Raw genomic sequence first — 24,420 nt, forward strand, 5'->3', positions numbered from 1 at the left:
AAGTTCCAGCAAGACAATGATCCCAAACACACGGCTAAAGTAGTCAAGGAATGGTTCGAGGACAATGACATCAGCGTCCTCGAGTGGCCTAGTCAGAGTCCTGATCTGAATCCCATAGAGAATCTATGGCAGGACTTGAAGACCCGAGTGACGGCCAGGAAACCGACTAGCCTGACCCAGCTGGAGGCTTTCGCCAGGGAAGAATGGGCCAAAATCCCACAGGAAACGTGTGGCAAGCTTGTGAGCACCTACAGGAACCGACTAGAAGCAGTAATAAGGAACAAAGGATATGCTATCGACTACTGAAGAAAGACACTGAACTCTGAAAACCAAGGGTATGAATATTTTTGAACATGAGTGTTTTCAAAGATTCATGAATAAAACAGACCTGAAACTGAATATTTTGTCAGTTGTATGTTGCTGTTATTCATTCCCCTGTTGGTCATATATAAATCATAAATAAGCTCGACAAAATGTTTTCTTTTCATCAAAAAAGCAAAATATGTCGTAAATTAACAAGGGTATGAATAATTTTGAGGACGACTGTATGTAGACGAGGATGAGTAGCAGGCATAGCGCGAGGCGCATATCTTGCGCAGTGAAAATACGAGAAGAGAAATAAAAGTTGTTGGAACCGAGCAACCGTGGTGTTTTGAAGTAGCATTAAGAATTAAGTAAAGTATCACTTTTTGAGAAATATCGTTAAGATGTTAAGATAATACACAACGCGAGGTTATATACAGATTCATTTAGAACATCCTGGTGCATGTGACCCAGACATGAGAAAGCCGCGCAGAATGGCTAATCCATCGAATGAAGAAGCTATGGACAGACAGAAGCCAGAGAGCAAAATGAGAACAAAACAACGGATTCTGAAGGAAATTCGTATGAGTGAGAGCAAGTTAAATGATCTAATTGGAAGCCAAAGCCCATCAGTAGCAGAGCTGCAAGCGATTACTAGCCAACTCGGAGAACAGGCCGGTGAACTACTGGATGTGGTGGAAGCGATCTGGGAGGAAACAAACGGTGGTGAAGTGCAATCGGGCCCCTTGTGGGAGATGTATCACAGCGTGGAAGCTAGCGTTCAAGAGTCGGTGAATGTCACAAGCAGATACATTAGAAGAGCATTGACAGAAAACATCGATTGTGAAAAGAACAGTTCCGCTGCAGAAACCAGTGTAGAGGCAGAACAAGAAAAAAGTGACGGAAGGAAAGAACGAGAAAAAAAGTCAGAATCGTCATGGAACAAATGAAACAGCCATAAAAGGAATCAAGCCACCCGAACTGCCCAACTTTGATGGACACAAAGGGTACAGTGATTGGTGTGCGATTTTCGACGCGTTTGTGGGCAACGCTAACGTTTCAGCGGAACTTAAGATGGTGTATCTGAAAAATAGTTTGAGTGGCGACCCTCTTCGGATAGTAGAACGCTACCGGTTGACTGAATCAGGATACACAAAGGCAAGAGAAGAGTTGGAGAAAAAATACGGTGGATGGGAAAGGCGAGTAAGGAGCGAGATGAACGAAATTCGAAGCTATCCGAAGATAGACGAAAACGACACCAAAAGACTGGAAGAATACTCTGACAAAATACTGAGTCTCGTCACCTGTCTCAAAGAAAGTGGCTCGGAGGGTGACCTGTCAGAAGTGTCAGCTTTCTACATGCTGGTATCGGAAAAGTTACACCACTCCTACATTAAAAACTACCACAGATGGCTCAGTACTGTGGGCCGGCAAGACAGTTTTGAAGTATTTGCCAATTGGTTGGCTGAAGAGGCAATGTGGGAGAAAAAGGCAAAGGAAACCACTACTTCAAGCAAGGAGAGAAATGTGCCGACGTTCAAAACGATTCGTGGACAGAAAAAGACATTTTCTTCCCGGAAACAGCCGAGTCGTCCAACCAGCAGACCGAGCTGCTGGGTGTGTCAGGCGGAACACCCCACTGAAAGCTGCGCTGAACTGCAAAGCTGGGATGTGGCCAGACGATACGGCTTCTGCAAAAGTGAAGGAATATGCTTCAGATGCCTAGCTGGAAAACACCGAGGGATGAACTGCCGGAAGTTTCCTGGGTGCAGTATAGAAGGATGCGGAGGAACCCACCACAGCCTCTTGCATGCCAATGGGAGTGAAAAGCCACGTCATGCCAAATCAGAAACAGGGAAGTGGGTGCAAGGGAGTCGCCAGCAGATGAATCATCAGGCACGAGAATTCATACCACGGACGGCTCAAGAGCACATCAGCGTGGAAACTCCAGGGAACTCGGAAGGAAGTGGAGTCACCCCTGGTACAAGTTTCAACGTCGCATCCTTGGATCCTGAGAAGAAAAACGGCAAGATCGCGTTCCAAACGGCTCCAGTAGTCGTACGGTGCCAAAATCGTTCCCTAAAGCTGAATGCACTACTGGATCCATGTTCGGACGCCAGCTTTCTCAGCCAGGCTGCTGCTGATGAACTGGGCCTGAAAGGCGAAGAAGTACACTTTGAGCTTGGCACTGTTAGCGGAAGAAACGACGTCAGCATGATGTCAGGCTCTGTCGAGATATCATCACTGCATAGCAGTTTTCAGGCGTCGCTGGACGTAAACGTAATTCCCAGCCTGGAAGGTGCCTCCGTTTGTTCGAAATGGGAGGACATCAAGCAGCACTGGCCTCACATGACAAACGTTCCATTCCCCAAGATGGCAGGTGATGGCGTAGATTTGCTGATTGGTCTCAGTGCTGAAACCATGCCGATCTTCGTGCCTATCAAGACGATTTCTGGAGACAAAACAAGCCCGGTCGCCGTGTTGACGCCACTGGGATGGACAGCCTTTGGCTGCATCGGTGAAGCGGAGCTGAGTGGTGAGTCGTATGAGCTGGAAAAGTTGAAGAGCATGACGAACACTGCACGTACGCTGCGGACTCACCTGGTGGATAAGCGACTTTCTGAGGAACTCCAAGCGATGAAGGCAATGACGGACATAGAACTCCTTGAAGTGAAGACATCTGAAGCCAACCTGCTATCATGTGAAGAGAGGCTGGCAGTCAAGAAAGCTGAAGAATCTTTGAAGAAAACAGGAACTCGCTATCAAGTGGCGGTCCCATGGCGCGAGAAGGAACCAGAGCTGAGCAGCAACTACGAAGCTGTGCTACACCGACTCGTACGGCTGGAAAACTCTCTCCGTCGTCAAGGAGTTGATCTAGCATCAAAGTATCACGAGATTTTGGAGGACTACGTTCGGAAAGGATACATGACTAAAGTTCCTGCCAAGCAAAGATCGGACAGTGGGAAAAAGGAATGGTTTCTTCCTCACTTCCCAGTCATACGTGAAGACAAGGCATCAACCAAGATTCGCATTGTGTACGACGCGGCAGCCCAGTTCCGAGGAAGGAGTCTGAACTCACAGCTCCTGCCAGGACCATCACTGTACAGTGACCTCATCGAAACTCTCGTCGGATTTCGCCAGCACCCAGTCGCGCTTGTTGGGGATGTCCGTGAGATGTTCCTCCAAGTCGAACTGGCGGCTGAAGACCAGAAGTTTCATCGCGTATTGTGGCGAAACATGAAGACAGATGAGGAACCTACCGTCTATGAAGCCAAACGCTGGATCTTCGGCAATGCTGCAGCGCCTTTTGTGGCACAGTTCGTCTTGAAAGAACATGCACGGAGGAATGCTGATGAATTTCCTTTAGCTGCAGAAGTCGTCAGCAAACATGTCTACATGGATGATGCGATCGCGTCCTTCAAGGATGCAGAGTCTGCCATTGAAGCTAGAGCTCAGCTTCGTGAAATGCTAGAAAAGGCTGGGATGGAGATGAAGAAATGGAAGTCAAGTAGCCAGGAAGTTATGGAAACGATACCGGCGCAGGACAGAGCTCCAACCTCTCATCACCGGATCGAAGACAGAGGAGCAAACCCAACGAAGACACTAGGTGTAGTGTGGTCAGCAGGAGATGAGTCTCTCACTGGATGCCACAAAACGCAGTTCAAAGTCTGGAAGTTGGACGAAGAGAGATGTTCTGAGAGAGATGTCGACGGTGTTTGACCCCTTGTGTTTATTTGCACCGTTCACGCTACGAGCGAAGATGCTGTTCCAGCTGACTTGGAGTGATGGTGCTGGCTGGGACGACGTCCTACCCGAAGACCAGCAAAAGAAGTGGTCAGAGTGGTTTTACGAGCTGGGCGAACTCGGCACCATATCTGTGCCTCGATGCATCCACCCATTTCAAGGACAGCCTGGACAACAAGTACACGTATTCAGCGACGCTTCGGAGCAAGCATACGCCGCAGCGGTGTATGTGGTGTCAGAAGACGATGGCGTTCGAGTCTCGAATCTCGTTCTAGCACGCGCTAGAGTAGCTCCAAAAGCAAAGAAGCAAACCATTCCGAGACTGGAACTCATGGGAGCGTTGCTCGGCATGCGCCTGGTCAAAAAAGTATGCCAGGCACTTGGAAAGGACTTGAAGGAAGTATACTTCTGGTCGGATTCCATGGATATCTTATGCTGGATCAGGAACGAAGTGGCTCACTTTCAGCCATTTGTAGCGCACCGTGTTGCTGAAATCCGAGAGTTCACCGCACCGGAACAGTGGCAACACGTTCCAGGATCAAGCAACCCTGCGGATGCGCCGACAAGAGGTCTGGGTCTGGAAGAACTAAGGAACCACAGCTTGTGGTGGCATGGACCGGCATATCTGTTAGATGGCGAACAGTGCTGGCCAAAAAGAAAGGAATTCAGCGAGGAAGAGTTCGACAAGAGTGAATTTCGCAAGCTGGAACAGAGGAAAACATTTGCTGTGACAACACCGGTTGCATCAGGATTCCGGCTCCAGCCAGAGAACTACTCTAGCTGGACGAGATTTCTCCGAGTGTCTGCCTGGGTATGGCGGTTCATACACGCACTCAAGTCTAGAGAAAGCAGCAAGGGAAGCGATTTTGAGAGAGCTAAGTCGAATGAACTGACTCCAGATGAAGTAGAAGAAGCTGAAAGATTCTGGGTCAAACAAGTTCAGGAAGAGTCCTTCCCCATAGAAGTGAAGCAGCTGACGAAGGTGCAGACGGGTCACTTCGTCTCCAAAAAAGCATGTCGTGAGAGCCAAGTCAGGCAGCTGAGTCCATTCATGGACGAATTCGGCGTGATCCGTGTCGGAGGTAGATTGCAAAGATCGGACCTCAGCTACAATGCAAAACACCCGATTCTTCTCCCGAAGAAACACCCAGTCAGTAGGCTGATCATCCGACAAATCCATGAAGATGCAGGACACGGAGTAGGAGTAGAGCACACCTTGGCTGAACTGAGAACACGATATTGGATTCCTGCGGCAAGGGAAATGATCAAAGCCTGCATTCGTCAGTGCGTGACATGTCAGAAACTCCGCCAGAAAACAGAGACGCAAGTGATGGCACCCAAACTGAGCTCTCAAGTCTGCCCATCTTACCGTGCGTTTGACAAGTGCTCAGTGGACTTTGCGGGTCCATTCATTACGAAGCAGGGTCGAGGAAAAGCTCGTCAGAAGAGATACTTATGCGTCTTCACATGCCTTCAAGTACGAGCCGTTCACCTAGAAATGACGTATGGAATGGACACTGCCAGTTTCGTCAGGGCTCTGATGCGATTTATAGCCAGACGAGGTCGACCCACGGAGATAACATCAGACAACGGAAGAAGTTTCGTTCGAGCTTCCAAAGAGCTGAGGCAGGCTGTGGAACGTCTAGACAACAACAAAATACAGCGGGAGCTCCTGAAGTCGCACACAAAATGGACATTCACACCGCCCGGTGCTCCGCATTTCAATGGACCCTGCGAAGCCATGGTTAAGATGGCGAAAAGAGCGCTGGTGAAAACCCTGGAACATGCCGATCTGTCGGATGAAGAGCTCCAGACAGCCTTTTGCAAGGCAGAAGCGCTCATGAACACCAGACCGCTGACGGTGCTGTCTGCTGACCCTGATGACGAGCCTCCACTGACGCCTGCCAACTTTATCACAGGACCATCAGACATCGAGATGGTGCCACCTGGCGGCTGTGAGGATGTCTCTCTTAGACAGCGCTGGAAGCGAATCCAGCAGCTGTCGACGGAGTTTTGGAGACGATGGCTGCGAGAGTACCTGCCGTCCCTGCAGCAGAAGCAGAAGTGGCTTCAGCCTCAGATCGACATCGCCTCTGGTGACGTTGTGCTGGTGACCGATCTAACCGCACCACGGGGGAAGTGGCCAATGGGTCGTGTGGAGGAGGTGATGCCAGGTGCTGACGGTCATGTCAGAGTGGTCTCAGTCAAGCTGAAGGGCAAAACAGTCACGAGACCAGTAGTCAAACTGGTCAAACTCAGTGTCGATGAACCACTACCATAGGAGGTGGTCTCTGAGTTAGTTATGTGTTGGATTGACAGGTCAGTCCAAAGAGGGGGGGGGGGAGATGTAGACGAGGATGAGTAGCAGGCATAGCGCGAGGCGCATATCTTGCGCAGTGAAAATACGAGAAGAGAAATAAAAGTTGTTGGAACCGAGCAACCGTGGTGTTTTGAAGTAGCATTAAGAATTAAGTAAAGTATCACTTTTTGAGAAATATCGTTAAGATGTTAAGATAATACACAACGCGAGGTTATATACAGATTCATTTAGAACAACATATATTCCGGTTTTTCGAAATTCAAAAAACTTTTTGGATTTTTTGGCTATTATATTCAAAAAATCTATTTTTTTATTTTTGGGGGTCAAAATAAAAAAAATCGAAAAACCGAAAACGCAGTTTTGTAGCCCTTTTAACCTTCGCCCCAGTGGGGGGGGGGGGCATATGTTACCACCCTGTCGCGTTTTTCGCGTGTGAATAAAAAACCGCGGCGCGTAGCGCCGCGCCGCTTGGGGTAGCTTTTGGTACATCAATTTTGGACAATGTGTGAAATTTTTGACCCCAGGTCATGTCAGGTCAGGTCACCAGGTCAAGTTAACTGACCAAGCCTTAAAAAAGTTTGCAATCATGTCCAGCCTGCAGTGTTTGTCAGAAAGGTTTTGAACTTGGTGGATTGCATGCTGTTATGGGAGCCTACAATTTGTATATCTCGGATTTTTTATATCCGCGACCTAAGGTCAGGTCAGTGGCATGACCTTTCCATTACAAGTCAATGGAGAAAAATGAGAATGACTCTAGATCCGTGTGTACGCATAGGAACAGTCCAACTATTTCAGAATCACAATGATTTAGTCCACTCGTGATGACCAAGGTGTCATTTTTGCTGATAGCCTCTAGAAAGGTCATCCGAGGTCATTTGAGGCTACAAACAGTTTTTTGCCAATAACTCGCGATTGGAAAGAGATAGAACGCTGGGGATGGTCTCATTGTGTTTGTCTTGTTGAGACGCATCGACTGATATGCAACATGACCTTTTCCGGTCAGGTCATGACCTTGACCTGAGGTCAAATTTTTATGTTGACCTTTTAAGGTCAAATTATACTTCATTCAACGCGTCTCGGTGAGGGGAACACGATTCTGGCAATAGAAATGTCGTGGCTTTTTGTAGTCGAAAGTTATTGTCGAAAAACACTTTTCGTAAAAACAGCTATGTTTGGAGTTTTTGCCCTCTGGAGGCTAAACCGTTGACCTGAGGACAATATTGATATAATCTTTTCAAAAGAAGAGTTCAAAAGCTATCGATTGCCTCTCCATGCGTTTTTCTAGCTACCATAGTTCCTGAGATAGCGGCATGTTTTCTGAAAAATAAAATGACAATTGGCAAATTTTGACCTTTGATGACCTCTGGTGACGCCAATATTGCTCTAAGGTGAAAAACGACCGAAATACTTTCAAACGTACGTATTGAGAGCTATCGACTGCTTTTTACCGCGTCTTTCTAGCCCTCTTAGTTTTTGAGTTAGAGGTGGGTGGTAACATATGCCCCCCCTCACTAGGGCGAAGTTGGCCGAGACCGCCACTGGGGCGCGGGTTAATTCCACACCTTTTATGTCGAAACATTTTTCTGTATACCTAAAGCTGTAGGCCTGACAGCTCTTCCCGCGAAACCTTTTTTTGGGTCGAAAATGGCAAAAATGACATCACTCTGACGTGATTAGCGGCCAACCTATCATAGCCTTTGGAAAAATTTTTGGTCACCATGTGCGCTAGCTGCTCCCGGGAGGGTACTGAAAGTTTGGTGACGATCGGCGCAGCGGTTCTCGAGATATATCGAGAAAAAAAAACTAAAGGGGGGGCAAAAAATGCCCCCCCCCCCCCACCGCCTGGAAGGTTAAAATACCAAATACCAAGTTGGTATCGGTTTGGTATCGGTATACCAAAAAGTTGGTATCCGATTGACATCTCTAGTCAAAGCAGATCCTGCATAACACAGCTGATGCTAGCAATCGACGAATAAAGAGTTGCACGATCATAGACGTCACGATTGAGAACATCTGGGCATATGAAGTCATCTAGCCAAACCCTGCATTGGCCCCGAACATACCGACATTTTTCCAAAATGTGAGACTCCAAATGACCGGTGGGACACATCTCTAGCGAGTACCCGCCTCTAATGAATACCAACCTTTAACGAGTACATACCCACCTCTAACAAATATCCACCTGTATCGCGTACTGACCTGTAGCGAGTAGTTAGTACCCACCTCAGTTGATTACCCGCGTCTAGCGAGTAGTGATTACCCACCTGTACCGAATACCCGCCTGTAACAAGTAGTGAATGCCCCGTAACGAGTACCCACCTCTAGCAAGTAGTGAGTACCCACACCTAACGATTACCCACCTCTAGCAGGCTTTGAATACCACGTAACGAGTACCTACCTCTATCGGGTAGTGAATACCCACCTCTAGCGAGTAGTGAGTGCCTACCTCAGTTGAGTACCCGCCTCTAGCGAGTATCCGCGTCTAGCGAGTAATGAGTACCTACCCAACTGTACCGAGTATCCGCCTGAAGCGAGTACCGAGTACCCACCGGTACCGAGTACCCACCTCGACACTCATGTCGGCCAGGGTGACGGCGCCATCAGTGACGGGTACTGGCGGAGCGGTGGTGGTGGCGGCGGCGGCGGCAGCGGCGGCGGCGGCGGCGTCCGTGGTGGTCTCGGCCGGCGCGGTGGTCGTCGTGGTGACGGTGGTGGTGGTGACCGTGGTCGTGGTCGTGGTCGCCACCGTGGTCGTCAGTGACATAGGATCTGACGTCACCGGGAACGGCCCGGTGTCAGGTGGGCAACATTTCTCAAGTGATGTCATACATCATGTCAGGTGTATTTTCAACATGGGCGCAAGCTTACGAAAGATCTACTCGAGCCATATCATTCACGCTTAGTGAATCGTAAGCAATATTGCCCCATGTGCGAGCTCATGAAATAACCCTACACTGATATTTTCAACTGGCTGTGAGCAATTATCACCCACAAAATCAAGAACTACCGAATGTTACCAACACTTCCCTAAAACGTCATATTTGCCAGTTTAGTTCCGTTGCGATGTCATTTATGACTTTGGGAGCGTCATTGTATCTTTTCACGCTCCGTGTGACGTCGTTTGTCCCTCTCACGCCTCCCAGTGACGTCATTTGTCCCTCTCAGGCCGCCCAGTGACGTCATTTGTCCCTCTCAGGCCTCCCAGTGACGTCATATGTCGACTGACCGACGCAGGCTCCGTGGTGCGGTACGTGGTCGCCGGGGCACTGGCAGGTGGCGCCACCAGTGGCGGCGTCCGGCACACAGGTGGCGTTCAGGGTCTGCCGGGAGCACTCCAGGTCGATCTGACACGCGTCACCTACACCGGCTGTGTGAGAGGGAGGGAGTACCAGGCGTCACCGATACCGGCTGTGTGAGAGGGAGGGAGTACCAGGCGTCACCGATACCGGCTGTGTGAGAGGGAGGGAGTACTAGCCGTCACCGATACCGGCTGTGTGAGAGGGAGGGAGTACCAGGCGTCAGGGGGGCACAGCTACGGTGCACGTCCTCCACACCAGCTGTGTGAGAGGGAGGGAGTACCAGGCGTCAACGATACCGGCTGTGTGAGAGGGAGGGAGTACCAGCCGTCACCGATACCGGCTGTGTGAGAGGGAGGGAGTACCAGCCGTCACCTATACCGGCTGTGTGAGAGGGAGGGAGTACCAGCCGTCACCCGGCTGTGTGAGAGGGAGGGAGTACCAGGCGTCCCCGATACCGGCTGTGTGAGAGGGAGGGAGTACCGGGCGTCACCGATACCGGCTGTGTGAGAGGGAGGGAGTACCAGGCGTCACCGATACCGGCTGTGTGAGAGGGAGGGAGTACCAGGCGTCACCCGGCTGTGTGAGAGGGAGGGAGTACCAGGCGTCCCCGATACCGGCTGTGTGAGAGGGAGGGAGTACCGGGCGTCACTGATACCGGCTGTGTGAGAGGGATGGAGTACCAGGCGTCACCTACACCGGCTGTGTGAGAGGGATGGAGTACCAGGCGTCACCTACACCGGCTGTGTGAGAGGGATGGAGTACCGGGCGTCACCGACACCTCAGGGAGGGAGGACCAGGCGTCACCGATACCGGCTGTGAGTGACGGAAGATCGGGTTGTCAGGGGGGCACAGATATGGTGCACGTCCCCCACACTCCTGTGTGGAACGGGAACGGGTACCGGGGGGTCAGGGGCACAGATATGGCACACGCCCCCTCCCCCCGTATCGACTGTATGGAACCACAGCGGTGACCGGGAGGGGGTATCGGGCGTCAGAGATATACCTATGACACATGTCCCCCGACATGGGGCACAGATGTGACACTAAGACGCTGGTTTTAGGAAACACACCTGGCGCGAAGTACCGGACATCAGAGGGGGGCACAATGGGATGTGCCCCCCTGATGTCACTTGCGCATATCGCATTACACCGCATATCCCGCGTACCTACCTATCACACTGACCCGGTGAACCGTGAGGTGCCCGACCTCCACACCAGCTGTGTGAAACTACACCAGTAGATGGAATATGACATCAGTCGGGCCGCAATCAAGGTCGCCTCAATAAAACGCGTCAAAGGAGGGACATACAAGTACCGGGAGAGCGTAAGACTCGTCTGAAAGGAGGACACAGCAACCGCTCTATGGACGTGAATGACACCGAGGAGGGCCCCCTGACACCGAGGAGGACCCTCTGCTGACACCGAGGAGGGCCCCCTGACACCGAGAGGACCCTCTGCTGACACCGAGGACGGCCCTTGACACCGAGGAGGGCCCCCTGACACCGAGGAGCCCCCCCCCCCATCCCCACCCCTGACACGGAAGAGGACGGTCTGGTCCCCGGCGGTTGTCGGTGGTACCCGCGGCGCGCCGTCTCACCGTTCAGCATCTTGAACTGCATGGTGGTGGTGGTCGAGGCACCGGCCTCGAGGCCCCCGCCGCGGTTAGAGTAGTGCTGACACCAGCCGTTGCTCGAGTCAAACTCGAATGCCACGCACCACCGGGAGGCGAGGCAGCCGACGCGGCACTTACCTGGGGGGGGGAGGCAGCGTGAGGTCATAGAGGTCATATGGGGTCAGCTAACACAGGGAAAGGCGAGGCAGCCGACAGGACACTTACGTGGGGGGAGAGGTCAGCGTGAGGTCACATCAGAGACCTAAGGTAAGATCAGCCAACTCGGAATAACCCACATTATATTAGCGTATTTTGTACACGCTAGATTTTTGTTTAAAACCTTCCAGGTGGTGGGGGGCATTTTTTGCCCCCTTTAGTTTTTTTTTCGATATATCTCCAGAACCGCTGCGCCGATCGTCACCTAACTTTCAGTACCCTCCCGTGAATAGCTGTTGCACATTGTCACAAAAAATACAAAGGCTATGAAATGTTGGCCGCAAATGACTCAGAGTGACGTCATTTCTGCCATTTTCGACCCCAAAAAAGGTTTCCGGGAAGAGGTGCCAGGCCTACAGCTTTAGATATAGGTACAGAAAAATGTTTCAACATAAAAGGTGTAGAATCAAGAGGGCTACAAAACTGCTATCTCGGATTTTTGATTTTTTTGGATTTTGAACCCAAAAATAAAAAATACATGTCTTGAGTATAATAGCCGAAAAATCCAAAAAGGTTTTTTGAATTTCGAAAACGGAATATATGTGATAGTCCCTACCACCTTCTATCTACATACCAAATTTGAGATCGATGCCTCTTTTTTTGGCCAAGTTATAGCGAAAAAAAAAAAACTGTTCAAAATTGATGACGTCAAATTTTCAAACTCAATTCATTTAGCAATTCTAGACCTCGTAGCGCAAAACAAAGACCACTATAAGACTCCTCGTGGCGAGCTGCATCGAATCAATACCCATTCTATGCACAACTAACAACTTTGAAATTTGACCTTTTTTGACCTGACCTTGACCTGACCTTGACATGAACTCCACCAGAAAGTGACCTAAACCGTACCTACCTGATGGTCTTATAACCAACACCATTGAGTTGGAAATGCAAAATTGGCCATAAAACATGCATCGCACAACCTTAGTAAAGTTGGGTTCATGTGGTGACCCTTGGTGACCTGACATGTGACTTGACCTGGTATGACCACTGACCTCTAATAGCAACATATGTACTAGACAACTGACGCCCTATCGCTGATTTTCGACAAAGTGGGTTTTACTCGGTGTTATAGCGCTTTCCCTAGAAGACCCGTGAACGGTGAAACATTTTATCTTTGACCTGACCTGTGACGTCATCGGTTACCCCGAGGTCAACGAAATTTGGTTTCTTTCAACAAATTTGATAGGGCTATCGAACGCCGTTTTAACCTTCGCCCCAGTGGGGGGGGGCATATGTTACCACCCTGTCGCGTTTTTTGCGTGTGAATAAAAAACCGCGGCGCGTAGCGCCGCGCCGCTTGGGGTAGCTTTTGGTACATCAATTTTGGACAATGTGTGAAATTTTTGACCCCAGGTCATGTCAGGTCAGGTCACCAGGTCAAGTTAATTGACAAAGCCTAAAAAAAAGTTTGCAATCATGTCCAGCCTGCAGTGTTTGTCAGAAAGGTTTCAAACTTGGTGGATTGCATGCTGTTATGGGCGCCTACAATTTGTATATCTCGGATTTTTTATATCCGTGACCTAAGGTCAGGTCAGTGGCGAAACCTTTCCATTACAAGTCAATTGAGAAAAATGAAAATGCCTCTAGATCCGTGTGTACGCATCGGAACAGTCCAAATATTTCAGAATCACAATGATTTAGTCCACTCGTGATGACCAAGGTGTCATTTTTGCTGATAGCCTCTAGACAGGTCATACGAGGTCACTTGAGGCTATAAACAGTTTTTTGCCAATAACTCGCGATTGGAAAGAGATAGAACGCTGGGGATGGTCTCATTGTGTTTGCCTTGTTGAGACGCATCGACTGATATGCAACATGACCTTTTCCGGTAAGGTCATGACCTTGACCTGAGGTCAAATTTTCAACTTGACCTTTCAAGGTCAAATTATAGTTCATTCGACGCGTCTCGGCGAGAGGAACACGATTCTGGCAATAGAAATGTCGTGACTTTTTGTAGTCGAAAGTGATTGTCGAAAAACACTTTTCGTAAAAACAGCTATTTTTGGACTTTTTGCCCTCTGGAGGCCAAACCGTTGACCTGAGGTCAACATTGATAATAATCTTTTCAAAAGAAGAGTTCAAAAGCTATCGATTGCTCTTCCCTGCGTTATTCTAGCTACCATAGTTCCTGAGATAGCGGCATGTTTTCTGAAAAATATAATGACAATTGGCAAATTTTGACCTTTGATGACCTCTGGTGACCCCAATATTGCTCTAAGGTGAAAAATGACTGAAATACTTTCAAACGTACGCATTGAGAGCTATCGACTGCTTTTTACCGCGTCTTTCTATCCCTCTTAGTTTTTAGTTAGAGGTGGGTGGTAACATATGCCCCCCCTCACTAGGGCGAAGTTGGCTGAGACCGCCACTGGGGCGCGGGTTAATTTTCCGGATCCGTCCGCAGTAGTTTCGGAGATACGGGGGAAATGCCCCCCCCCCACCGCGCGGAAGGTGGCCGGGAGGCCCACCGCCTGCCGGGTTCCAAATTTCTGCGTGAAATTTGACCAAATAAAACATTAAAATCCCAATTCTCTACCGGCTTATACATATGACTTTGTTCAGGCAGCGCAAGACCTCCAGCGTAAGCGTGCGACAACAGTTGCAGGCTGTGGAGTGCTGCTGAGTGCTGACGGTGGCAATCCGTAACGCCAACTGTCAGCAAGTCGCTACCTACTCTCAGCGAGTTAAAAACCGACTGAACAAAGCTCCAAACGTTGTTCACCACGAAACAAAGCCATCCGTTGGCCGGGACGTGCTGGATGGTTATACTCCCAGTTGGCCTACAAACTACAGAGACTTAGACGCCTGATACTCTCGGTTGGCCTACAGAAACGCCGCTTTTCGTTCGTCTTTTTACCATCACTGCCTGCTCTTAGTATGTGAGTGTCTGTGCCAAATTGGCTCCACTTACGCTCAATATTGGTGACAGTGATAAGTGTAGTCGGCAAACCATAACCCTCCTTACACTGAGTGTATCCGTGGAGCTGCCAGTAGACAGTCTGGACTGGCCGCTGTGTGAACCCTCCTTACACTGAGTGTATCCGTTGCGTTGCCAGTAGACAGTCTGGACTGGCCGCTGTGTGAAGTGTGAACCCTCCTTACACTGTGTGTATCCGTTGCGCTGCCCGGAGACAGTCTGGACTGGCCGTTGTGTGAACCCTCCTTACACTGTGTGTATCCGTGGAGCTGCCAGGAGACAGTCTGGACTGGCCGCTGTGTGAACCCTCCTTACACTGTGTGTATCCGTGGCGCTGCCCGGAGACAGTCTGGACTGGCCGCTGTGTGAACCCTCCTTACACTGTGTGTATCTGTGGAGCTGCCCGGAGACAGTCTGGACTGGCCGCTGTGTGAACCCTCCTTACACTGTGTGTATCTGTGGAGCTGCCCGGAGACAGTCTGGACTGGCCGCTGTGTGAACCCTCCTTACACTGTGTGTATCCGTGGAGCTGCCAGTAGACAGTCTGGACTGGCCGCTGTGTGAACCCTCCTCACACTGTGTGTATCCGTGGAGCTGCCAGTAGACAGTCTGGACTGGCCACTGTGTGAACCCTCCTTACACTGTGTGTATCCGTGGAGCTGCCAGGAGACAGTCTGGACTGGCCGCTGTGTGAACCCTCCTTACACTGAGTGTATCCGTGGAGCTGCCAGTAGACAGTCTGGACTGGCCGCTGTGTGAACCCTCCTTACACTGAGTGTATCCGTGGCGCTGCCAGTAGACAGTCTGGACTGGCCGCTGTGTGAACCCTCCTTACACTGAGTGTGTCCGTGGCGCTGCCAGGAGACAGTCTGGACTGGCCGCTGTGTGAACCCTCCTTACACTGTGTGTATCCGTGGAGCTGCCAGGAGACAGTCTGGACTGGCCGCTGTGTGAACCCTCCTTACACTGTGTGTATCCGTGGCGCTGCCCGGAGACAGTCTGGACTGGCCGCTGTGTGAACCCTCCTTACACTGTGTGTATCTGTGGAGCTGCCCGGAGACAGTCTGGACTGGCCGCTGTGTGAACCCTCCTTACACTGTGTGTATCTGTGGAGCTGCCCGGAGACAGTCTGGACTGGCCGCTGTGTGAACCCTCCTTACACTGTGTGTATCCGTGGAGCTGCCAGTAGACAGTCTGGACTGGCCGCTGTGTGAACCCTCCTCACACTGTGTGTATCCGTGGAGCTGCCAGTAGACAGTCTGGACTGGCCGCTGTGTGAACCCTCCTTACACTGTGTGTATCTGTGGAGCTGCCAGTAGACAGTCTGGACTGGCCGCTGTGTGAACCCTCCTTACACTGTGTGTATCCGTGGAGCTGCCAGGAGACAGTCTGGACTGGCCGCTGTGTGAACCCTCCTTACACTGAGTGTATCCGTGGAGCTGCCAGTAGACAGTCTGGACTGGCCGCTGTGTGAACCCTCCTTACACTGTGTGTATCCGTGGAGCTGCCAGTAGACAGTCTGGACTGGCCGCTGTGTGAACCCTCCTCACACTGTGTGTATCCGTGGAGCTGCCAGTAGACAGTCTGGACTGGCCGCTGTGTGAACCCTCCTTACACTGTGTGTATCTGTGGAGCTGCCAGTAGACAGTCTGGACTGGCCGCTGTGTGAACCCTCCTTACACTGTGTGTATCCGTGGAGCTGCCAGTAGACAGTCTGGACTGGCCGCTGTGTGAACCCTCCTTACACTGAGTGTATCCGTGGCGCTGCCAGTAGACAGTCTGGACTGGCCGCTGTGTGAACCCTCCTTACACTGAGTGTATCCGTGGCGCTGCCAGTAAACAGTCTGGACTGGCCGCTGTGTGAACCCTCCTTACACTGAGTGTGTCCGTGGCGTTGCCAGGAGACAGTCTGGACTGGCCGCTGTGTGAACCCTCCTTACACTGTGTGTATCCGTGGCGTTGCCAGTAGACGCTCTGGTTGCCGCCGAACCGTTGACCCTCCATATCCACCATCCGGATCGCCAGGTCGGCGATCCGGATCGGGTGTCCGCTGATGGCCGGCTCCAGGTCATCCAGGACGTCCCACAGCTGCAGGTCGGTGACCCCAGACGGCCAGGTGACGTCACACACAGTCAGCTGAACGAGCGCCGCCAGCCAGCTGACTGCCGCCAGACGCCCGCACGCCGGCGCCATCTTGGATTCTAAAAAGCGGGGAGAGTGTTGTTCACGACTTTTTTGTAGCAGAAAAACATCCATCAGTAGAAACTAGAAACTGCAGAAACACAAAGACCACCATGAGAGCATTCTTTATCTGTCTAAAACCAGTAAAACGCCTTTTGGGCGAAGAACGAGCGAGCGAGATAGTGAGCCCTGCACGTGCGGAAGGGCGAGAGGGTGCTTCCAACGGGCTTGTGCAAAGCACCCTTCTAACCGGTCGCTAGCGGTGTGCCAAATTTGAACTCAATCGGCCCAGCCGTTCCTAAGATCTGGAAGCGGCATTCTGCACGTGCGCACGTGCAAACGGGGTCCAAAATGACTTTTGCACGGCACCCTACCAACTGGTCCCCAACCGTGTACCAAATTTGAGCGCAATCGGCCCAGCCGTTCTCGAGATCTGGAAACGCCCCCTGCACGTGCGCACGTGCAGTAGCACCCTAACCGCAACACATGGGAATGCATTGCCTGGTGGGTGCTTACCTGTATGCCAAGTTTCAGCAAAATCGCCCCAGTAATTACCGAGTTACTGAAATGGGAACAAATTTGGCACCTCTTATTGTTGTATTTTGCACGTGCACTGGGGGTGACCCACATACATCGAGAGTATCCTATTTTGGGTAGAAGGGATGCTGCTACCCTACAAAAAATTATCGCAAGTCAATCGCCCAAGCGGCTGCTGAGATATGAGCCTCTCAAAATCACTACTTTTGCGAAACAGCTTGAACACCCTTGACTTTTAACGTGGCACGTGCCACGACGGTCGCTGAGATGTATCAAAAGTAGTCAATTACGGGGTAGAAGTAATGGGGCTACCCAAAAAAAAAGACCGCAGTCCAATCGGTTCAGCGGTTGCTGAGATATAAGCCTCTCAAAAGCGTTACAGGCCGGGCCGGGCCGGGCCGGGCCGCTCATACTGAGATTTTTCCGTTATATTGAAAAGACTCACTTCGCTCGCTGCGCTCGCTCGCTCGTAACTAGGTCTTTTGGCTTTTCAGGTTTGAGGTGCCTAGGATTGTATGAGCACACAATGAAGTTCGTTGTTGATCATTTTCGTATGATAATGTTTTGAATGCAATGTGTTGGAAAGCTTCGACTGAAGCTGAGGATGCGAGTGCGGGAGCCACACATCAAACACTCTACCTTTCTTGAGATGTCCCCCACTTATCTCGACTCGTCGTTTGTAGCTAAGTTACGTGATGCATATTTACTAATTGCATCACGACTCTTATGGACATGATCTGGAGTTTGTCAATGCAATAAGTAAATGAGGACTTTACTCCACAAGAAATCGCTCGGGTCGGAGCTTTCGAATTGTAACGAATCCTTGAGTTATTATCGTCACTTTCGAATTGTATTCACAAACCTTCGTCAGCGAGTCGTAATCGGAGTTCGGGAGCATTGGTTGGAAAATTCGCCCCCCGAACCCGGATTACAATACGCTAACGAAGTTTCCAAATGCAGCTCGAAAGCTCCGACAAAAACGACTTCACGACAATCACGACTTCCACTCTTCCTCTGTCACCTATGTTCGTGAGGAATAAACTATATTCCGCGGGAATCTGGCCTCATGGGATTCTCGGATTCTCGGGTGTTCCTTCAATTGTTTTACCGATCGTTAGAGGGAGAGAGAGAGAGACAGAGAAAGAGAGAGAGAGAGAGAGAGAGAGAGAGAGAGAGAGAGAGAGAGAGAGAGAGAGAGAGAGAGAGAGAGAGAGAGAGAGAGAGAGAGAGAGAGAGAGAGAGAGAGACGTATTTACGGACTCAAGGTCCAGTTGTAAATGAGACAGGACCACTTAACAATGCCAACAGTGCCCGATTCCACACAGCCCTATATCTAGAGCTTATGCTCACATCACTGTTCACAAGATCGCTCAAAACAGGGCTTTTGGTCAAACCGAGCCTTTGGAGAAATACCCATGATGACTTTCTGAACATCAAAGCTATCAATGCCTTCGCGAACATGCATGGCAAAAACACTTCAGGATCTCTCGTACCCCCTCCCCACAAAAGAACATTCGAGCAGCATTACTCAGGCAAACCTTAACTAGTTCAACTTGTTGATAACTGGCACATTGAACACATGCCAAAGGTGAAGGCAATATATGTACAGAGGCACGATAGGACATATACAGAAACTTCTTTACCTGATGTGAGCACATCGATAATTTCCGAATCAGCGAGTTCGTTCAACAGCACAATAAGCGATAATCGATATTGCTGCTGGACTTCCAAATTACCATATAGGTATGGTTTCAGAAATATTAAATCCCTAAGTATTTGTAGCCATTTCCCCTTTTACACAAATATCCCGTTTCAGCTACATTTATTTTCACCCCGTTTTAGCTAAATATACAATTTTTATATAAAAGAGATAGAATATGTTTGGTAATAGGTACTAAGCACGGACAAATCTTCTGTTTGCCAATGAGCAATATTTAGTTTGACAAATGTTCCGTCCTTACGTGCGCATAAAAAACAATGTGGTGTTTCGATGCAGAAAGTCAAATGCGCCTTTTCACAGAACTTCTTTGACAAATTTTTCCTCAAAATTCCAAAAAAGGTCGTTTCATGTGTATCGTGGCGGTAACGTTGAATACAATTTAACCCTCGCTCGTATAGGAGGGGGGGGTTCGAACGGACCCCCTCGGTTTTTCGCGAATAACTCGCGTAAAATGCGGCGGGTCGCGACAAAACTTTCATTATCCTCGAGTTACTCAATTGTACAACTACCCTAAGAATTTCATGACTCTGACCTAAATGACCTTTGGCCTGTGACCTACTTTTTGAGACCATGTTTGGCCGGAATCGCGATTCAGCGTATGTGGGCTCGCATTAGCCGCGCTTTTGCAGTCTTTCCGTGGTTTCAAGCGTTCAAACATGTGACATGATGTTGCCTCCATGCATAAGGATGTGTGTCAAGGTCACCTGAGGGTCAGGTCAGGTCATTGACCTTTGATGACCTCGGTTCACTTTTTCGAGTTTTACATGTTTCTAGGCTAGTTTTTGGAGCTGCATTCGAATTTAGCAACCATATAAACATTTACGAAGTAGTTTTTGTGCCTTCGTACGTAACATGTTATGAAAGAGGCGGCTGACACCTACTACGAATGCTCGGCAGGACCCCATACTGGTTGACCTAACCTGACCTGACCCGACCTGGCCTAAATGCATGAAGACATCATCTGTGATCAAAACTAACATGATATTGGTGATCAGCACCTCGAACCAATAGCAGCCACACTTTATGACGTTCTAACAGGTCTCGATTTTCTCGATTTTTTGGTTATTGACCTGACCTGGAAGGTCAACCGATGACCTAGGACCTTAAAATTGGGCATCAACGGCTTTTTCTCGTCACGGGCAACACGTTCATTTTTTTCCACGAAGCTCTAGCTCGATCAGGGACGAAACGACAAGAGGTGTTCAACAGACCCCTCCCCCTTATACGTTCGCGGCTGGAAAAAACACCGATACGGGCGAGGGCTAATGCAGTCCATGTTTATCATTTAATTTACGGCCTGCGCTTTATGATAAATGCCCGATTGTAATCGCTTGTAATTGTAGAACTGCACACTGGCCTGAGGCACGAACGACAACGGTTTAATGGGGCGTAACACGTCAACATAGTAACAATTAATAACAGCCGCCGCCTTCCATACACGCAGCCTATCGCCATAGCAGTGAAACACGTATGCTTGTCGTCGTTCTGAATTTAACCCTCGCCAGGCAAGGGCCTTTTCTATAACACGGACAGCGAGGGGGGGGGCTGGTACGACCCCCTGGGGATTGGCTCATATGACACCTAGAAACGCCAAATCCACGGGATACGTGGGTACATAGGAGATCTCGCCTCCGTGAAAATTTGGTGACTCTAAGTCAATATTTAGGGGGGTTTTGTGGTACGAGCAAAAATTTCGCAAAAACATTTCACAGTTTTTGCTTATGCTTTTGACGTAGTAAAGATAGATTAAAAATAAGAGCACCGTTGAAGTCAGGACGTCCGTGCACATCGAATGATATACCTTGATACTAATTTAAATGAATTATTTTTCTTGAAAACCCGCGCGGGGCTAGGGGGGGGTAAATTTTACCCCCCCTCGTGAATTTTTGCGATATCTCAAAAACGGCGGCGCGCAGCGCCGCCAAACTTTCAGTACCTTTTCTTACATCAATTTGACACCTTCCCTGAAAATTTGAGCGAAATCCGTCGGAAAATTTTTGAGAAATTGACGTTTTAGTGACGTCATGTTCGCCATTTTCGCCTCAAAAACGGCAAAAGTTCAAACGCCGCTAACATCTTCATTTTTAAAGGAATCAAGACGTAACAAAAAAGGTTATACGTAATTTTACTTTGTCTATCAAATGGCTATCTCGGTTTTTTGAAAATTTTGGATTTTGGCCTAATTTTTTTCAAAAAACTAATTTTTTTGGGAAAATCATTATAAAATCCAAAATTTTGAGTCTATCGAAAAAACCGGAATATATGTCAGAGAAGTGGTCTATGTGCACCTACATACCAAATTTTAGAAGAATCGGTTCAAAAATGTGAGAGTTATTCAAAATTTTATGACGTCACGACACACAAAATTTTTGAAAAATGACTTTTTTGGAAGTTCTAGACCTCGTACGGAAACAAAAATAGCACCATTCGATTCGCCGTGAAAAACTGCATCAGATAGACACCTTTTTAGGCCTTAACAACCAACTTCAAAATTTGACCTCACTTGACCTGACCTTGACCTGACCTCGACCTGAAATTCATCCAGAGGTGGTCCATATCACTTATTGAGTGTGCCTATTGAATTCTATGAGTAAAATGACCCATAAAACATGTGTCGCACATGCCCTTTTCTATATTTTGTTTTTTGGTGACCTGACCTGACCTGACCTGACCTTGACCTTGACCTCTGAATGATATTGTATGCAACTAATATTGTCTTGGTAGCCTAAGAACACGTTTTGGGCGATCAGTCTCAGTCCATGACTCCATTCTTCGGCAACTACGGTGCAAGGCCGATACTGTAGAAACTTGCAATTTGTACCCTTGACCTGACCTTGACCTTGACCTCAAACTTTAAATTAAGTACATGTTTTTAGTAGTTCGTGATAAGAGCTTTCGATTGGCGTTTGAATTTTCCAAATCGGACCATTAGTTCGGGAGATAACAGGGGGGGTAAAATTTACCCCCCCCCCAGCCCCGCGCGTTCGGCTGGAGACCCCAGCCCCGCGCGGGTTAAGTGAACATAAAGTAAGTAACTAAGTTTAACTTATTCAAAATGCATCATATCGTATATCATTCGAATCGCCTGATCTCAAGGAACACAACGACACCATCTTTGAACCTCTAGCCTCATTTTGTGCCATATTATTAGCAAAAACGTAGTTTGACATAAGTAGACCTCAATTGACCCGACCCAAGGGTTCTTGTAGCTTGCAAACACCAAGTACCTAGATGTAACTCATGGTAGTACAACACAAAAACGTTAAAATAAAGCACAAATCTCTTATCTTTACACATTCGCGCATATTTCCCTAAAATATTGTCATGACCTCTAAATGGTACCTTAAGTCAACAGAGTTTGAAAAATTGGGCTGCATATGCTGGCACTCGGTAACCTAGGCATATCTTGCAAGTCTTCATCAAATGGATGAAGAAATCTAGCTTCCATGAAAAAATAGCGCATTTCTGGTGCCATTTTGACAATGTACCGGTTTCAGTGACCTTGTGACCTGACCTCAATTCACTGGAACCTAAAACGCCAAGGTCATATGTCAAATAGATGCCCCAAGTTGTGTCTGAAATTTGGTAGCGCTACGTGCTCTAGCACCCACGCTATCAACGAATAACTCTCCCGCATTCAGTGGCCGCTAAACTAGTCCAACTTTCCCCTGACTTTGTACCATTTTTGTGAACCTGCCGCTCTGAGCTCCCCTAGAGCCTGACCACAGTACCTGCACGGGACACCTGCCGCTCTGAGCTCCCGGAGAGCCTGACCACAGTACCTGCACGGGACACCTGCCGCTCTGAGCTCCCCTAGAGCCTGACCACAGTACCTGCACGGGACACCTGCCGCTCTGAGCTCCCGGAGAGCCTGACCACAGTACATGCACGGGACACCTGCCGCTCTGAGCTCCCCTAGAGCCTGACCACAGTACCTGCACGGGACACCTGCCGCTCTGAGCTCCCGGAGAGCCTGACCACAGTACCTGCACGGGACACCTGCCGCTCTGAGCTTCCGAAGAGCCTGACCACAGTACCTGTACGGGACACCTGCCGCTCTGGGCTACCGAAGAGCCTGGCCGCAGTACCTGCACGGGACACCTGCCGCTCTGAGCTCCCCTAGAGCCTGACCACAGTACCTGCACGGGACACCTGCCGCTCTGAGCTCCCCTAGAGCCTGACCACAGTACCTGCACGGGACACCTACCGCTCTGAGCTCCCCTAGAGCCTGACCACAGTACCTGCACGGGACACCTGCCGCTCTTAGCTCCCGAAGAGCCTGACCACAGTACCTGCACGGGACACCTGCCGCTCTGAGCTCCCGAAGAGCCTGACCACAGTACCTGCACGGGACACCTGCCGCTCTGAGCTCCCGAAGAGCCTGGCCACAGTACCTGCACGGGACACCTGCCGCTCTGGGCTCCCCTAGAGCCTGACCACAGTACCTGCACGGGACACCTGCCGCTCTGAGCTCCCGAAGAGCCTGACCACAGTACCTGCACGGGACACCTGCCGCTCTGAGCTCCCGAAGAGCCTGGCCACAGTACCTACCTGCGCAGACACCTGTCGAAGGTCTCGGAGACCCTGACTCTGACCTGTGACGGTACCTGCGCAGACACCTGCTGAAGGTCTCGGAGACCCTGACTCTGACCTGTGACGGTACCTGCACGGGCTCCTGCCGAAGGTCTCGGAGACCCTGACTCTGACCTGTGACGTTACCTGCACGGGACACCTGCCGAATGTCTCGGAGACCGTGACTCTGACCTGTGACGGTACCTGCACGGGTTCCCGCCGAAGGTCTCGGAGACCCTGGCTCAGACCTGTGACGGTACCTGCACGGGACACCTGCCGAATGTCTCGGAGACCCTGACTCTGACCTGTGACGGTACCTGTGCAGACACCTGCTGAAGGTCTCGGAGACCCTGACTCTGACCTGTGACGGTACCTGCACGGGCTCCTGCCGAAGGTCTCGGAGACCCTGACCTCTGACCTGTGACGGTACCTGCACGGGCTCCTGCCGAATGTCTCGGAGACCCTGACTCTGACCTGTGACGGTACCTGCACGGGCTCCTGCCGAAGGTCTCGGAGACGCTGGCTCTGACCTGTGACGGTACCTGCACGGGCTCCTGCCGAATGTCTCGGAGACCCTGACTCTGACCTGTTACGGTACGTGCACGGGCTCCTGCCGAAGGTCTCGGAGACCCTGACTCTGACCTGTTACGGTACGTGCACGGGTTCGTGCCGCGCCGGCCTCTGAACCCGAGTGGCCCTGCCCCGGGGCCAGGACCGGTCCCCGATGGCCCACTATTACTTCCGCGCGCTGTTTGCTGGTTGCCATGGCGACCGGTGGCCGAACCGCTGCACCTCCGTGGTCATAAGCACGCAACGTGGGCAGTCACGGAAGGCCCACGTTATTGAAACTTATGAAAAACCAGTACACTCGCAGCCAAACTGGTGAAAAAATCGGTCTTCAATAAAAGCGACTGAACACTGGCCCTGCTCAAACATCACTGTCTACGGAGCAAACGTTTATTGAGTTGTAGTCTAGTTATCTCTTCGCTTTATGCT

At 50.1% G+C, this 24,420-nt stretch overlaps 1 protein-coding gene across 2 annotated transcripts in view; it reads right to left on the minus strand.

Moving 5' to 3' along the window:
- LOC122369067 overlaps positions 1-24,086 on the minus strand; it is a 38,283-nt gene extending 14,197 nt beyond the window's left edge. Inside the window, exons 1-5 of one of the 2 annotated variants that reach the window (XM_043343450.1) lie at positions 24,067-24,086; positions 16,355-16,615; positions 11,264-11,416; positions 9,594-9,734; positions 8,934-9,136 (exon numbers count right to left, since the gene is read on the minus strand). In XM_043343450.1, coding sequence (XP_043199385.1) covers positions 8,934-9,136; positions 9,594-9,734; positions 11,264-11,416; positions 16,355-16,607 — 750 coding nt within the window. In that variant the 5' untranslated portion in view covers positions 16,608-16,615; positions 24,067-24,086. Of the gene's footprint in view, positions 1-8,933; positions 9,137-9,593; positions 9,735-11,263; positions 11,417-16,354; positions 16,616-23,672; positions 23,688-24,066 lie in introns of those variants that run through there. The other variant, XM_043343451.1, reaches the window with a different exon arrangement.
- Positions 24,087-24,420: the final 334 nt, after the last annotated feature.

Source organism: Amphibalanus amphitrite, unplaced genomic scaffold (genome assembly GCF_019059575.1).
Source record: "Amphibalanus amphitrite isolate SeventyFive unplaced genomic scaffold, NRLGWU_Aamphi_draft 001003F_arrow, whole genome shotgun sequence".
NCBI classification, from domain to species: Eukaryota; Metazoa; Arthropoda; class Thecostraca; order Balanomorpha; family Balanidae; genus Amphibalanus; species Amphibalanus amphitrite.